This window comes from Balaenoptera physalus, assembly GCF_965194825.1.
Source record: "Balaenoptera physalus genome assembly, chromosome: 12".
In the NCBI taxonomy this organism is placed as follows: domain Eukaryota; kingdom Metazoa; phylum Chordata; class Mammalia; order Artiodactyla; family Balaenopteridae; genus Balaenoptera; species Balaenoptera physalus.
This window is the reverse complement of record NC_138897.1, coordinates 14,045,970-14,062,516: the sequence shown is the minus strand read 5'-3', so window position 1 is coordinate 14,062,516 and position 16,547 is coordinate 14,045,970. Positions and strand designations below refer to the sequence as shown.

The following is a 16,547-nucleotide window of genomic DNA, read 5'->3' as shown; positions in this document are numbered from 1 at the left end:
AGGAAAGGGTGGCAAAATATCCTGCAAAAACACTGAAACATTGGGGAAGAAACCTTATCAAAGTCAAGCATATAATAAAATAAAATAGAGAAAATGGTCAAATTATGGACCACTTTTTTCTTGGGAGAATCAAGAGTCAACTAAATATCAAAGATATTCCACAAATTATAAAAGTCCCTTACTGAGTAGATGCTATTCTGCAATCTAAGGCAACACTCTCAGAATAAATATGTATTTTCCTTATGAGCTTTGACTACATAGCAACTCCCTTCTTAATAATAGCAATCTGATTATAAAAATAAAATCACTGTGGTAAGTTTGGAAATATAGAAAAATTACCTACAATTCTACTACCTAAAGAAAAATCTGTTCACAGTTTCTTACAATTTTTATCCTATCTACATTTTTATAGAGGCTCACAATTTTATATAGATCTTTTCCTTTATTATACATTAATATTTCTGTTATTTAAAAAAATAACCCACCTTTTCCTACACATCATTTACCATTACCATAACTCTATTCTATGGGTGCATTTTAATTTTCCTGATCACCCCCATATTGTTAAGCAGGTTTTTACTATTAAAAGTATTGATGTGATTAATCTAAATTTATAATTTTTATGTTAATTTTTCAGACATTTCACATTATGTGCTTAAGATACTGCCTATAAGTACAGTCACTGAATCAAAGGCTATGAACATCTTTAAGGCCTTTGATATGCTATATATGGAAATAATTGTTTCAGCTGAATACTGATTCTCCTAATGGTAAATTAATTAAACACTTGCAATATATATTTCTCTTGCTTATCTCACAAGCCCTCCTGAAGAAAAAGTCATCACTTCAAATACACACAGTACAACAAACTAAATTTGATGAATTAAAAAGGAGACGTTTAGCAGAATATTCTAAAGGACAAGATTTCACACACAGAAATTATTATTAATATCAGTGTTTCAAGAAAGGAGGGTGTGGTCAACTTTATCAGATACACTTAAAGACTGGAGTAAGAGCAGGGCAGCAAACTGAAGTCCTTGTTAACCTTACTGAGGAATTTCAACAGAGTAGTGAGAGGTAAGCCCCATGAACGTGCTTGCTCGAAAGTAAATGGGAGGTCAGGGAGGGAAAGACAGTGGGATGAGTACAGCTCTTTGGGAGAATGCTAAGTCTCAAGAAAAGTTCTTTTCTTAAATGAAAATTGATGTATGGCCAATAGAGGGTTTTCCTCAGCTAGGAGACACTAGATCTGTGTGCTGAGGAATGATTTCAAATGTAGAAAGAAATTAACGCTGCAACAGAAAGGTGGAGTAACTGCAGGAGTTAAAAATCCTTGTGAAAGCAAGAAGAGCTGGAGCCTAGAGCACAGTGGAGCAGCTGGACCACGCTGTTGTGCCTGGGACACCGCCCCCCCCCCTTTGGGCACTGGAAGTCTTGCATCCAGGGAAACCGCTCAGTTCCAAGTGAACTATCTCTGGGCTCTTCAGCTGGCTCTTCCCACGGCGGCCTCCTTCTTATTTTTCACACCATCTTCTCAAATGTCGCCTCCTCAAGGTTTCTACACCACCCTAAAGTAGACCCTTTCTTCATTTTCCCTGATTTAAACAATGACACGCTCTGTATTATTGTTGAAATTTACTTAGTGATCCTCTTCCACTGGAATATAAGCCCCATAAGGACACAGATTGATATCTTGTTCACCACTGTTATGTCCTACCTACTGAGAAAGTAGGTGCTCAATCAATGTTTTTTAAGGAACTTATTAAAATGAATGGCAAAGTAATTTTGGCTAAAATGAATCCTACTTCAACAACATTTATTCAAAACCTACTATTTTGCAAGTATTATGCTCAGCAACAGAATTAGAAAAGTGAATAGACATGGACCACACGTCCGTGTTGAATACGCACGACCACATGTTTTAGGAGGACCACAAAGAACGAGGCAAAGAACCCAGCCAAAGCAAGGAAAGACTTTTAAGATATGTGGGATATTAGGCAATCAAAAGATGTATGCAAAAATACAATATCTAGTAGCCCACTTTTCAATGCTAACAAGGAGCCCTGTGATAATTCTTTCAGATCCAAAAAATTACCTACTAATGTATGTTTTTAACCATTTTTTAATATATGCATATTAAATAAAAATTACCACTAGTTCATACAGTTGTTTTTCTTTTGAGTATAAGGGTTCTTGTTATAATACATTCCACTTATTTAGAGTTAATTATTCTAAGGTCAATAGTCTTACTAAATTTTTTCTGACGCACTCTAATGAATGGCATCTATTTTTAAATTTTTCAATCAACTTTATTAAAGTATAATTTATATACAAAAATGGACATTTTACATTTTATAAGTTTTGACCAATATATACACTCATATAACCAACCACCAGAATCAAGATATAGAATATTTTTATCATTCCAAGAAGTTCCCCCATGTCCCTCTGCAGTCAAACCCCGTCCCCACAGCTCTGACCATGAGCAATCACTGCCTTCTGTGATGCAAGATTAATTTTTAGCATTCTAAAGTGTCACTGAGATGGAATCATGCAGTATGTACTTTACTGTATCTGCTTTCATTCAGTATTACATTTTTGAGATTCATGCACGGCTGTGATTCAGTTGTTTGTTCCTTTTTAATACCGAGAAGGATCCATTGTATGGATATACTACAAATTGTTTATCTATTCACCTCTTGATGGATATGTGAATTGTTTCCAGTTTTGGGCTATTATAAATAAAGCTTCTATGAACAGTAAATGACTTTGTGAATATATGCTTTCATTTCTCTTGAATAAATATGCAGAATTAGAATTGCTGGGTTAAATGGTATGCAGATGTTTAAACATATAAAAAGAACTGCCAAGCTTTTTCCAAACTGTTTAAGACACCTACAAGTAATGTCTTTAAGTGTTTTAAAACTTTATTGACAATCTATAATTTGGCTATAAATGTCGTTTTAGAATTTACTTTTATAGTAAGTATAATGTGCTTTATAATTTCTTATATATTGTTATAATGTTTCCCCCCACTCTTGAGTATATTCAATTACAGTTAGTTAGTGGGAGTGTAGTGGTAACCTATTGTGGTTTTAATCTACCTTTCCCTGATGACCAATAACGTTGAGCAACTTCTCATGCATTTAATGAACTTTTTTTAATCCTCTTTTTTTTCCCTTTTCACTTTTTAAACAGTGTTTTTCAAATAGCAGTACTTTTAAATTCTGATTAAGTTCAATTAATTTTCTTTTGGCAATTGTATTTTGTGTCCCACCTAAGGAATTTTTGTAAATGACAACACTTTAGTATAGATTTTTAACATTTTTATTTCCAAACAATTCCAAATTCAGAGAAAAACTGCAATAGTGGTATGAACATCCATACACCCCTTAGCCATATACATCTAACGTTAACATTTTTCCCACTTGCTTTATCATTTTCTCCCTCTTGCCTCTCTGGTCCCTGTCTCACCTCTTTAACTTACCCCTCCCATGTGCGCGGGTGGGAGGTTTGGGGGGGGTGTGTGTGTCACATAATATTGTTTCTGAACCATGTGAAGATAAGTTACATACACTATGGCCCTTTACCCCTAAATACTTCAGTGTTTATTTCCTGAGAATAATGATATTCCCATATATACCTACAGTAGAGTTATCAACTTCAGTACACTCAACGCCAGTATTTTTATCTAATCTACCATCTATACTCCAAATTTTTGAAGTGTCCCAATAATATTCTTTATAGCATTTTTATAGCTTTATTGAGGCATAACTGGCCTATAATAAGCTGTATACATTTAAAGTGTATAATAATTACAGTCAAGATAGTTAACATACCCATAACCCTCAAAAGTTTCCTCATGCCTCTGTGATTCATCCCTACATATTTCATTTTTGATATTATTGTAAATGGTGTTTCTTATTTCAATTTCCCCTTGGTAGTTCTTAAATTACCACTGATTTTTATACATTCACTTTGTATCCTGCAACACTGAAAAATTATTAGTTATAGTAGCTTTTATGTAGGTACCTTTTGATTTTCTAAAGAGATAATTATGTCACCTGTGAAAAAACGACTTCTTAGCAATCTATACTTTTTTATTTATGTCTCACGCTTGTTGTACTGCCTAGGACCTCTAGTATAATGTTGAATAGGTGTAGTAACAACAGAAATCCTTGCCTTGTTTCCAGTCTTAGGGTGAAAGTTGTCAGTTTTCCAGGTTTTGTAGATTCCCTTTCTTAAGTTAAAGAAGTTCCCTTTTACTCTCAATATGCAAAGAGTTTTAAACTGTGAATGTATGCTGGATTTTGTCAAATGCTTTTGTTCCATCTATTGAGATGATCATGATCATTCGGTTTTTCTCTTCTAGTCTCCCAATGTGGTGAATTACGCTGATTGAATTTCCAACGTTAAACCAAGCTTGCACTCCCAGAATAAACCCCACTTGATCATTAAGTATTATCCTTTCTATATACTATTGGATTTTATTTCCTGAAATACTATTTAGCAGTTTGAAGTAATATTTATTAGAGATATTAGACTATAATTTTCTTTTTTCTCTGGTTTTGGTATCAGACAATGCACTGGGAAGTGCTGTTACCTCTTTTATTTTTTGTTAGAGTCTGTGTAGAATTTATATTATTTCTTCCTTTCTTGTGTGACAGAATTCACCAATGAAAGCAATGGCTCAGAGTTTTCTTTGTTGGAAGGTTTTTAACTATAAATTCTTCATATACAGAGAGATGTTACGATTATTTACTACTTGTTGAGTGAGTTTTGGTAGCTGTATCTTTTAATTTGTCCATTTGTCCATTTCATCCAAATTGTCAAATTTATTATTCCAAAATTATTCATAATATTCTATTCACTTATCCTTTTTTCTGTCCTCTAGCTCAGGACCCCATCTATCAGGTATCATATTTAGTTATGCAAAGTAAGCCATTTTTCAAGTACTTAATTCATTTCAGTTAGATCTTAAACTCTATTTACAACTAAAGTACATACTGTATATATCTAGATGTACAGAAGCTCACACTGATTTAAATACTCCTCTTTACCATGGAAACATGAGTACTCTCCTTTTCATGCTGATAAATAAGGAAATATGTATACCACTTCTCACTTTCATTTGTATTTACAAATAACTCCCTGGACTTATGTTCTTTCTTTTCTCCATTGCTATTACACAACTCTTCTATATAAAGTTTCAAAGTTTATGTGTTAAAGGATAATACAAATTTTCCACTACCCAAAACCTTATTGAAGTAGTGAAACAAAAATTGTGTTTGAGAACTTTGACCCTGAAGCTGTAACAGCCAACATAAAAATCTAGCTGTGTTATATAGTGACAGTGGGCTCCTAGTCAAGTCCCTACCTTGCACTCTCAAGCATCACTTCCTCAGGGACTATGCAGTCCAAATCAGAAGCCAAAACCTTTACTTCAGTTTCCAGTTATATGGCTATGACTCTGACTATTTGTAGTAATGTCTGTCTCTATCATTTAAAGCTGATTCCAGGACAGCAAGACAGGCTTTCTCCAGCACTCCTCACAGTCCTGGGCACTTACTAAGGACTAATAAATGACTTACAATTATCATTTCAAAGGTAAATGTAATATGCAGGATAGCCACTAGAGGCTGCCTTGTTTCTCTATTTATTCCTCCTCCAGAACATACGCATGAACTGTGAAGATTCAGGATCCTTATAAACAACCACAACAACTTTTATGTTTAAGTCATTTACTATACATAAAATTTCGGTGATTCCAAAATATCATTCTTCGCACGCTACTTATTTTATTATTGCTAAGCACATGTAATTAAGCAATATTATTACTTAATATTTCTGTTTTTAAAAAAATCACTTTTTATTCAGATTTAGTGAAAAAGAAAACTTCGTCACGGATGAATCATTTGGAAACCACCAAAATAAATGAATAATTACTAAAAATTTTAAAATACACATAACCATGTATCAATAAAAGTTATTTAGCTTATATCTGTGGGATGTTTACCACATGCTGAAAAAAATGTTAAAAAATTAGAATGCATAAAAATGTATAAAAATTAGATACTTATAAAACTTTAAGTCAATGAAACACTTGCATTTAAAATATTACTTGTGGTTATTTTAAGACTACTAAAGCAAAAAATAATGTTTTAAACATGAAAATGATTTAAGTGCTCGGAAAAAAGCGATCTTTTATATCTTCATCACTAAGATACAAACTTCAATGACTATCTATATTATTCAGTGAAACATTAGCTGTAAAGACCAAATTAATGCAGATCTTGCTAAGTAGAAAGAAAATTTCTCAACAATATTAACAGCAAATTATTAAAAGTAGAGATCAGCAATTATTAATATTCTAGTATGTGCTATTTCTTAAACATTTTTAATTGGTAAGTAAACCTCTATGTATTGTGGAAGAGAAAAGTACTTACTGAGAAGACTGGCCAGTTGATTTGTTACGGGCTTGGAAGGTCACATAAACAAGTCCATGATTATAGGATACGAAGTAGAATCAGGAAACTACAGACGTGTTATAGGAAGCTAATCATGGAAGGACTTCTACATCCAACTTCTTACGACTCTCTGAGGAAACATATTTTAAATCTATTGATATTTTCAACTTTCATTTTAGAAATCAGACCTTAAATTAAAGATATTCCCTTTGGGGCCACCTTAATTGCTTTTTCTGGCTGTAGCTACTAAACAATTGACAACGGGTTTGTTTTGCTTTATTTTTAAAAGTCTGTCAAATGTTCTCCATATACTAGTATTACATTAATTGATAACTGACTATAACATTTATTGTGTACTAGGTACCAGGTACGGTGACAAGCACATTCCTAATTCTATATACTTTCAGTATCCCCTCGACAGATGAGGGCTGAGAGAAGTCAAGTAACTATTTAAAAGTCTCACAGCAAATAATTGGCAGAACTGGGATATGAACTTTAGGCTCTTCAACCTAATAAGCACAATCCTCTAAGGGAAGACCCTAAGTGCAGGGACCCTAAATACAAAAGATTTCTAAAACTCCCCATTACAGAGATAGAAATATTGTACTATACAAACAACCCATTTCTTATCATGCCCTTTCCATGCCATTCCCTAATCCCTTCCACTCCTCCATTCCAGAAATTGGTTCCATTTTCAGTCTCTCTGGCAAACTCAATAAGGAGCAGCAATCCTTTTAGCTAAGAAATATGTAACAGCATTGACTAGTTTGATATTATTTTTCTGAGATCCAGGATTTTTTTTCCCATGCTTTTCTTCAATATACGGCTCACACACAAAAAAATTTAGAATTCAAACATTAAGAGCTAATGTTCTACAAAAAAATACTTCGAATTCTTAGTATTAATAACATCAAAAACAACTTCTACCAAAAACAAAACGAAAAACCCAAAGCCTCATTCAAATGAAAATTTTCGTTTACTGAGCCTGGGTAAACTGAAATTAAAGCCGACATTTAACTGTTGGCATACATTGACATGTAAACCAATAACCTGACCTAAGGCTATATAAGAACGCTATATTTTTATTTTTCCACAGACCTAAAGGAGATACTTTACTGCTTCAATGTAACATAACTTACCTGATAACATAATTATTGCCACCTCTATTTTGGTGCTTAAAGGAAGAACCTATGCAGAATGACAGGGAAATCTAAAAGTACAAAAGTGGCAAACTTTGTATACTGTGCTAACATTTTTGTATACTGTCCAATATATATATACTGTCCAAAGTATACAGTATACTGTATACTTTGTATACTGTCCAAACTTAGTATACTGTGCTAACATTTGATAAAGGATATCAAAACTGTCAAAAGCAGCCAAGTTTGAAAACAATTTCTCAGTTCCACAGTCAGTACCTTGACTCCAGCCTAAATGTACAAGTCAGAAATGTTGCAAGGCATAGCGGAGAAAGAATGGCTTTGGACATGAGAACTGATTTTAGTTTCTTTGAATACTTATTGATGGAGTTGACTTGACCGGGTCATTGAACGTCTCTAGAATTAAGTTTACTTTTCCCTCCACTGAGGGACTGCATTTGATATTCTGAGGCATCCCTGTGTATTAAATCCTGAGATCCTAACAGTTTGCTATTGAAGTCGAGGCTATCAGGGTATTCTCTGATCCACGCAAATCCAAACCTCTGAGTTCCATTTTCCATTTACTCTCTCCATCTCCCACACCCCACCCTATGGCATCCTGCCCTATCACTACTAACTCGGTGGCGAGAAGGCGCTCTCCTAGGCCTCCAGGGCAAACTGGCACACGGCTGGGAAGGCAAGGAAGAGAAAGGAAGCCACATTCTGACTACAGCCCCTGCCCTGGGCACTTGCTACACGTGCGGAGAAAATGTCATCAACTGGCGGCACACAGCAAAAAAAGTGAAACGTGCTAAGGAAAAGTGAAGCAGCTCGGCGGCGGGCGTGACCGCACCTCTCCCCCACTAGTCCCGGACTTTACCTGGGCTTATACAGGTCAGGCCTGATCTCAGGAATGAGGCCTCCTCACCGCGAAGGCGGGACCCAGCTCGAGGTCAGAGTTCCCCTCTGTTCCCGAAAGGACATCCAAGAGAATGTTCCTAAGCCACCATCAAAACCACTCCTCAACCACTGAACGCCCCTGACACTTACCTGGCCAGAAGCTGCTCTCGCGATAATTCTTGGGTCAGCCCTCCGTAACTCCAGTCCCCGCCCCCTATCTCATTCGGCCAATCAAAAAGGAGTGGGGCGGGATTTTTGTCTTGGAGCGGGGAGCGGGGCCCTCTATCTTTGCTCACTAGTGGGGAGAATGGGCGGGGCGGGGGCGGGGCTAGGGCGGGAAGAGGGGGGCACGGCACGCACCATTTCTCGCGAGACTGGGGACCAGGAAGACGCCTGCAGAGCCGGGCTGCTGCTGCAGCTGTGGCTGAGGCAGCGTGTGGTGCTGCTTCCACACCGTTTGCCTCCGAGCCTGGGCCTGGTCTCCTCCAAGTGAGGAGGCGGGACGTGGCCAATCCGGGGCCCTGGAGGTGCCCAGTGTCCGCTGAGGCTTAGTGGGGATTCAGGCTGCGGCCTGTCAGAGCCAGACAGGGAGGCGCCCACGCTCCTGACAGTATAAGATGGCGGCGATGGCGCCTGGAGGTGGTGGCGGCGGCGTGAATCCATTCCTCAGTGATTCGGACGAGGACGACGACGAGGTTTCAGCGACCGACGAGCGGCGGGCAGGACTTCGGCTGAGTTCCGGGGTCGGCCTAGATCCTGGCTCTGCGGACTCGCTATCGCCCCAGGATCCCGTGGCCTTAGGGAGCAGTGCACGGCCAGGGCTCCCTGGGGAGGCGTCGGCGGCTGCGGTGGCACTGGGGGTCACCGGGGAGACCCCGGCCCGATTGTCAGTTGATGCGATCGCGGCTCAGTTGTTGCGCGATCAATACTTGCTGACCGCCCTGGAGCTGCACACCGAGCTGTTAGAGAGCGGCCGCGAGCTCCCTCGGCTGCGCGACTACTTCTCCAATCCCGGCAACTTCGAGAGGCAGAGCGGGACCCCGCCGGGGTTAGGGGCGCCGGGGATCCCTGGAGCAGCCGGCGTTGGAGGCGCAGGAGGTCGGGAGCCGAGTACTACGTCGGGTGGGGGACAGCTCAGTAAGTGAACAACAGCCCTGTCACTCCGGCTGGACTGTTGGGATTGCAAGGGGTAGTTGTGGGGAGGGGGTACTTCCGGGCGGGTACTGAGTATGAGGAACATTTTAGTTAGAGAGTTGGGGCGGGGGGTGATGTTTTGCGGCGGAAGCAAAAGGATCTGGCAGTTACTGTTCTCTGCCTGCCTGCCTCCAGCTCTTGGCTGGACTTGCACCTGCTCCTGGCTCCACTCTTGGTGTCGGGATCTACTAAATAGCCAGCGTTCACTGGCTAGTTCACTGGCTATTACGTGACTCCAGAAGACTCCCTTGCAACCTTGGTTTATCGCTTTAATCCTTTTTCCGTTTTCTCCAATCCCCTGAATCACCACTACCTGGAAACAGTGTTCCTTAAATTGTTCGCAGTAATTATTTGACTCAAAGTCAAGAGAGAAAAGAATAGGAAATTTCTCTCCACGAAGTCAGATCCACTTGAAGACCCTTTGTCTTTGGGGTGACTTGCTCACTCAAAAATTAGGTTTTCTGTTGCATAAAATTTGTTCTGTTTAAACTCAATTTAATTGCATTTCTGTTCCTTAATTTCAGTAGGTTTCCAAAATTACAGGAAGTCTAAGGAGCTGGCTAGGCAAGTTCTACCTGCAGTGTATCTGCTGGTCTCACCACCTCACAGGCTTTTTTCTCTGCCTGAGTTAGGAATTAACTTTTTTTTTTTTTTTATGGCTGTGTTGGGTCTTCGTTTCTGTGCGAGGGCTTTCTCCAGTTGCGGCAAGTGGGGGCCACTCTTCATCACGGTGCGCGGGCCTCTCCCTACCGCGGCCTCTCTTGTTGCGGAGCACAGGCTCCAGACGCGCAGGCTCAGTAATTGTGGCTCACGGGCCTAGTTGCTCCGGGGCATGTGGGATCCTCCCAGACCAGGGCTCGAACCCGTGTCCCCTGCATTGGCAGGCAGACTCTCAACCACTGCACCACCAGGGAAGCCCAGGAATTAATTTTTTTACCTTGTTATAATTAATCATTGTTAGCAGTATAGAGTAGTCGTTTACTTCATTCATCATATATTTATAAGCATTTCTTATGGCTTTAAAACGTGCTGTCAAGGATGTATACTGTATTCCTAGGACCCACCCCTTTTGAGAGGCATCTTAGATTTTTTTCCCTTATTAATGGTATGAGGTGTTTTTGTGTGTTATGTGAGGCCAACTGGAATTTACTAACAAATGTTAAATATACAATTTTAAAATTGTAACCCAATTGATTATTTTTTGTCTATACTTTTAAATGGTGCCAGAGACTTAAATTTCCTAACTTAGATGTAGTGAAAGTGCAAAGAGTGCACTTTCCATCAGGGTAAATACTGAGCATATTTCTCTCTTGAATATGGAATTTTCTCAGCAGGTGTAACTTCCTTGCTCAATATTATAGGATAATATTCCATTTCTGGAAACGATTTGCTCATTGCTGACCTTTAAGACCATAAAATGTAACAAAGAGCAATGTAACAAAATTGTTAGGTGGTTGGCTTTCTTTGTTTGGTTTCAGATTTTTGAACTATCTAACAATGATTTTCACCGGATAAGCTCTTACTACTTCCTCAAGACCCAGCTCAAATGTCATCTTTGTAAATGTTTCCCACACTCTCCAGGCTTGGTTGTTTGGTTCTTTCATTGTACTATTTTCAAACCTCAACCGTTGCTTTTAACTTTTTGTATTTGATTTGTTAACAGTATCATTTTTCTCCATTAGATAGTCACTTCTTGAGGGTCATCTTTATATTACTCACAGTTTGTACAGTTCCTGGCCTGTTGTTGAACATAATTAAATTGCATCTGCTGTGTTTTTCTACTATATAAATATAATGAAATGGGTTATTCCTTACTTCATAACTTTATTTAATTTAAAAGAATTTATTATCCTGTTCACCCTACCTTATTATGGCGTGATATCACTGTTTATAGTGAAAATGTCTCTTAAAAACCTTTTATATACAAATATATTTATAATTTAGACTAAATATTATAGAGGTGTTTTAGAGTAAAAATTGACTTCTGAATGCCTTTGCATTATACATTTTTATAGTTTCTTTAAATAACTTAAGTCCTGTGATCAAAAATCAAAATTTAACTACTATCAAATATTCATCTGCAGTTGTGCTTTTCTGTTATCCTCATTTAATTGGACCTGTTTTGGGTATAACTCAAAAATATATAATTAGATAATATATTTTAGATAATGTATTTTCAAGTTAATACAAAACAAATGAGCAACAGGGAAAAAAAAATCAAAATTATCCATAATCCAACCAGTGGTACTTGCCTTTTCTGTCTTTTCTATCCATATAATTTAAAAAGCAAAAATTGTTTTAAACTGTTTTATATAGCTTTATATTAGTTGACAGACACTGTAATTTTTACCATCAACTTTGAGGTAAAATTGCATACAATAAAATTGCCCATTTCAAGTGTACAGGGTGATGAGTTTTGGAAAACAAATTACTACTTCAAATAAAATATAAAACATTTTTATTGTCCCCAGAACTCTTTCATTTTCTTTTGCATTCAGTATCCCAAGACCATCACTGACCACTGTAGAACACAATTTTCCAGTCTTGGCCTAGGCACTATCGAAACTTTGGGCCTGATAATTCTTTGTTGTGTTAGTGTCCTCTGCATTCTAGAATGTTTAACAGCATCGCTGGCCTCTCTGTCTGCTAGATACCAGTAGCAACCACCCCGCCCCCATTCCCTAAGTTGTGACAATCAAAAAATGTCACCAGCACTGTCCAAGAAGGGGAGGGCAAAATTTCCCCGATTGAGAACCACTTCCTTAGTTAAGTTTTGTCTATTTTAAAATTTCATATAAATGCAGTTCCGGAGCATATAGTCTTTTCTGTCTGGCTTCCTTTGCTCAGTAAAATGTTTTTGAAATTTATCCAAATAATGTTTTTATGTGTATTAATAGTTCATTCCTTTTTTGGTTTATCCATTCATCTGTTAGCCATTTGTGTTTTTTCCATCTTTGGCCTATATGAATAAAGCTGTCATGAACATTCTTGTATAAGTTTTGCATGGACATATGTTTTCATTTCTTTTGGATAATACCTAGGAATAGAATTGCTGGGTCATATACTTAGTATATATTTAAATTTGTAAGAAACGGTCAAACTGTTTTTACAAAGTGGTTGTATCATTTAAAATTTCCATCACCAGTGTATGAGAGTTTCAATTTCTATACATCCCCCAAACACTTGGTATTTTCAGGCTTTTTATTTAACTCATTCTAGTGAGAGTGCTGTGGTATTTCATTGTGGTTTTAATTTTCACTTCTTGAGGGCTAGTGATGCTGAGCTATTTCTTCTGAGCTTTTTGCCATTGGGTGTGTGTGTGTGTGTGTGTGTGTGTGTGTGTGTGTGTGTGTGTGTGTGTTGCCATTAATGTATCTTTTGTGAAATGTCTGTTCCCAGCTTGTTATTGAGTTATAGTTCTTTATATATTCTGGACCCAAGTCCTTTATCAAGTATGTGTTTTGCAAATTTTTTCTCCCAGTATGGTTTGCCTTTTCATTTTTTAATAATGGGTCTTATGAACAAAGGTTTTTAATTTTATCAAGTCCAGTTAATCGGGTTTTTTCCTTAATGATTCGTGCTCTTTGTGTCCTAAATAAGAAATATTTGCCTATCCTAAGGTTGCAACAATTTTCTTGTGTATTTTCTTCTAGAAGTTTTATAATTTTAGCTTTTAAATTTAGGCCTATGATGGCATCATAAAAAGAAGAAATATTTCTTAAATATTCCTCCTATAAATGTGCAGATATTTATAGCACAAACTTTAGTATAGCTTAAATGCAAGTGCATTGTGTATGTCAAAATATCAGTGCACTTAAATGTCTTAATACAGTCAGAAAATAGATAAATGCTAAAATGAGTCTGTAAAACTGTGGTTAGTACTATGTTTTGAAGATTTTGACTAAGCTCCTAATCACACAAATTCTGTTTTAGAGATTCTAAGGATGAATCCTTCTTTAGGACCAGACTACTGTCTGTTTTAAGGTCCTCTGTGTTCAGTTCTAGCATGTCAGCTGTTGCTAGTTGGATTATGACTTTATAATACTCAATAAGTACTTTTTGGTTCATTATAAACAGTATAAAGATTGATAGTATGGATTATCTAAAACATTAAATTATTTTTATTTGTTTTTATGTATTTTTTGATTGATGTGTGTCTGATCTGAAAATTCATAATACTTCAGAATAATAGATGTGTAGTCAAAAGTAGTTTTCTTTAAGGATGTCTAAAAGCAATTTAATTTTGTAAGATTTACTAATTCGTTTACCCAAAAGTCTGTTGACCTCGGTTAATACTAGTATAGTGGTGGTTTTAAAATACTGTAAGAAGTCTTCATACTATATTTAATCTTTTTTTCTTGATTAGAAGAGTAGTCTATATTTATAAAACATTCAAAAATTAAAAGAATTATAGCTTTATAAGTTTGATGTTTTCAGTAGAAGAATTTAAAATGAGCTCTAATGAAGTCTCAGTGTTTGATAAATTGTTGCAGCATCATTTTGATGTTCCTACTAGATCCATTTGTTAAACTAATTAGATCTTTTGTATTTCGTTTTAGTTGCTTGAATATATACACACATTAATTATATATTTTCCCCTGTATTTTTGCCAGTTGAGCCAATTTGGTAATTGTTTTGCTTTCCAATTAGATTGCAAGATAAAAGTTGTGCCAATGCCATTGATTAGCACTGAACAGATTGTAGTATCTTATCCTGAGGAATGCTGGTTCCACTCTAAGCCTTAGAGTTCTAATCAAAATTGGTCTGTCATTGCTTAGGATGAGCCAGTTCTTTGTAGAGACAGTAGGTGGTCACATAACTTATGCCTTTCAATGATGGATTTCTTTTATTCTGTATTTATCATGCTTTCAAATTTTTGTAAGGCTGCTTATCAAGAGGCATTTATGATTGAATTTAATAATTTAACTTGTGAGCCTACAGACTTCGTGAGTCACCTTTCTCCTTTTTTAAATTTTCTGTTTCATTACCTTGCCTATCTTTTCTCAAAACTCTGAAAGAGTACGTATCTCACTGTGCTCTGTTCCTTTCTTAGTATCACCTGTGCTATATGATTACCATCTTCCAGAGTTCCCATCTCTTCTGCTTTACAAAGTACGGTAGTTCCTCCCTGTTAGGTTGGAATTGGGTTTAGTGCTTCCTCTGGCTTCTAACAAGAGAGTATCAACAGAATATTTCTAAAATTTATTAGGTTCACTGCTTTTAGCTGAATGAGACTTCCTACTATTGTCTGGACCATATAGATTCCTAAATTTATCTCTTACATGACTGTCATCTTTTTGCCTATGCCTTTCAGTAGCTTCAAACTTATTAATTCTTGTGGAAATTTCGTCAGATATTTTCATTGCCTAGAACAGTGACGAGTATAGTTGGTATTCAATATTTTACATTGATCAATACATTTATTAAACTGTGATCAGCTAAGGGTTGTAGGAATCCAAAAGAAGTTTAGTGTATGTCCTTGAGTTTATGTTCTTGATGGAGAGGCAAGAAAATGAGGGTAAAGAGAAGATAATGTTTATTTTATGTTTTGCCTTGTTTAAAACATCATCTGGGAACGTGCTTACTATTATCTGGCTCACCAATTAATAATAAAGAGATTTTAAAATGCAGTATGATGTTTCAAGCCATTGTGGTACATAGTTTAAAAGGAAGCAAGATAGGGGCATTAATCAAGGGAAACAGGCCTTATTTCTGTCAAAAATTAAACTTACACTTTCTACTTTAGGGATGATCTTCAGAATGTATGCTTATCTGTTTCTTTGCTTGTTTTTTTAAAAACATTTGTTGGAAAAAAACCTTCCAGGATTAGTGTAATTTTCATTTTGTTTAGTATATTTAGGTCAGAAACTAAATTCGGTTAATTTGTTTTTATATGATGGCTTTTAATTGTGCCCACCCCCTTAACTCCCATGGTTTTAGGATGATTAACTGAAAAAGAACACTTACCTTGATCTAAAAATACAGTCTACTTATATCTAAATTACAAATATGGATTGAGAAGTATCTTAAATATTAATAGTCTATTTTTTTTCTTTCAGGTAGTTGTTTTTATTGGCTTCTACCTATAAGTACTGTAAGAGTTGATGATAAAGTGTGGTTTCTAAATTATTTATACTAAAAACATACTTGTTAATGCTTAAGTGAATTATATTTTGCTGTTTGGCCATATTTTGAACACAGCTCCTCTTGGGTTGATTTTCGGGGGTTTTGCGTTAGTTTAGGATTGATCTACTTCAACTCCCTTATCATATGAGTGTTTGTTTCAATATTACAATTTACTTTTTTTTGAGATCTAATTGTCATGTGACATGTTATTAGTTTCAGGTGTCCAACATAATGATTTGATAATATGTCTATATTGTGAGATGATCACCACAGGAAGTTTAGTTAGCATCCATCACCACACAAAGTTACAATTCTTTTTCCTGTATGAGAACTTCTAAGATCTACTCTCTGAGCAACTTTCAAATACACAAAACAGTCTTGTTAACTATGGTCACCATGCTGTACATTCCATCCCCAAGACTTATTTATCTTACAATTGGAAATTTGTACCTGCAGTTAATTTTTTTTAACATCTTTATTGGAGTATAATTGCTTTACAGTGTTGTGTTAGTTTCTGCTGTATAACAAAGTGAATCAGCTATACGTATACATATATCCCCGTATCCCCTCCCTCTTGTGTCTCCCTTCCACCCTCCCTATCCCACCCCTCTAGGTGGTCACAAAGCACCGAGCTAATCTCCCTGTGCTCTGCAGCTGCTTCCCACTAGCTATCTGTTTTACATTTGGTAGTATATATATGTCCATGCCACTCTCTCACTTT

At 36.7% G+C, this 16,547-nt stretch overlaps 2 protein-coding genes across 11 annotated transcripts in view; one reads left to right on the top strand and one right to left on the bottom strand.

Annotated features, from left to right (window-relative positions):
- Positions 1–8,650, bottom strand: part of PIGN (phosphatidylinositol glycan anchor biosynthesis class N) — a 109,345-nt gene extending 100,695 nt beyond the window's left edge. The window contains 2 exon segments of the mRNA XM_082417952.1: positions 6,447–6,597; positions 8,487–8,650. The gene's annotated coding sequence lies outside the window, so the exon portion shown is untranslated.
- A 230-nt stretch (positions 8,651–8,880) lies between these two features.
- RELCH (RAB11 binding and LisH domain, coiled-coil and HEAT repeat containing) overlaps positions 8,881–16,547 on the top strand; it is a 121,199-nt gene continuing 113,532 nt past the window's right edge. For all 10 annotated transcript variants that reach the window (XR_014251739.1, XM_082416915.1, XM_082416914.1 and 7 more), the window contains exon 1: positions 8,881–9,643. Coding sequence is in view for 9 of the 10 variants with exons in the window: in XM_082416915.1 (XP_082273041.1) it covers positions 9,124–9,643 (520 nt within the window). In the remaining variant the exon portion in view is untranslated. The remainder of the gene's footprint in view (positions 9,644–16,547) is intronic.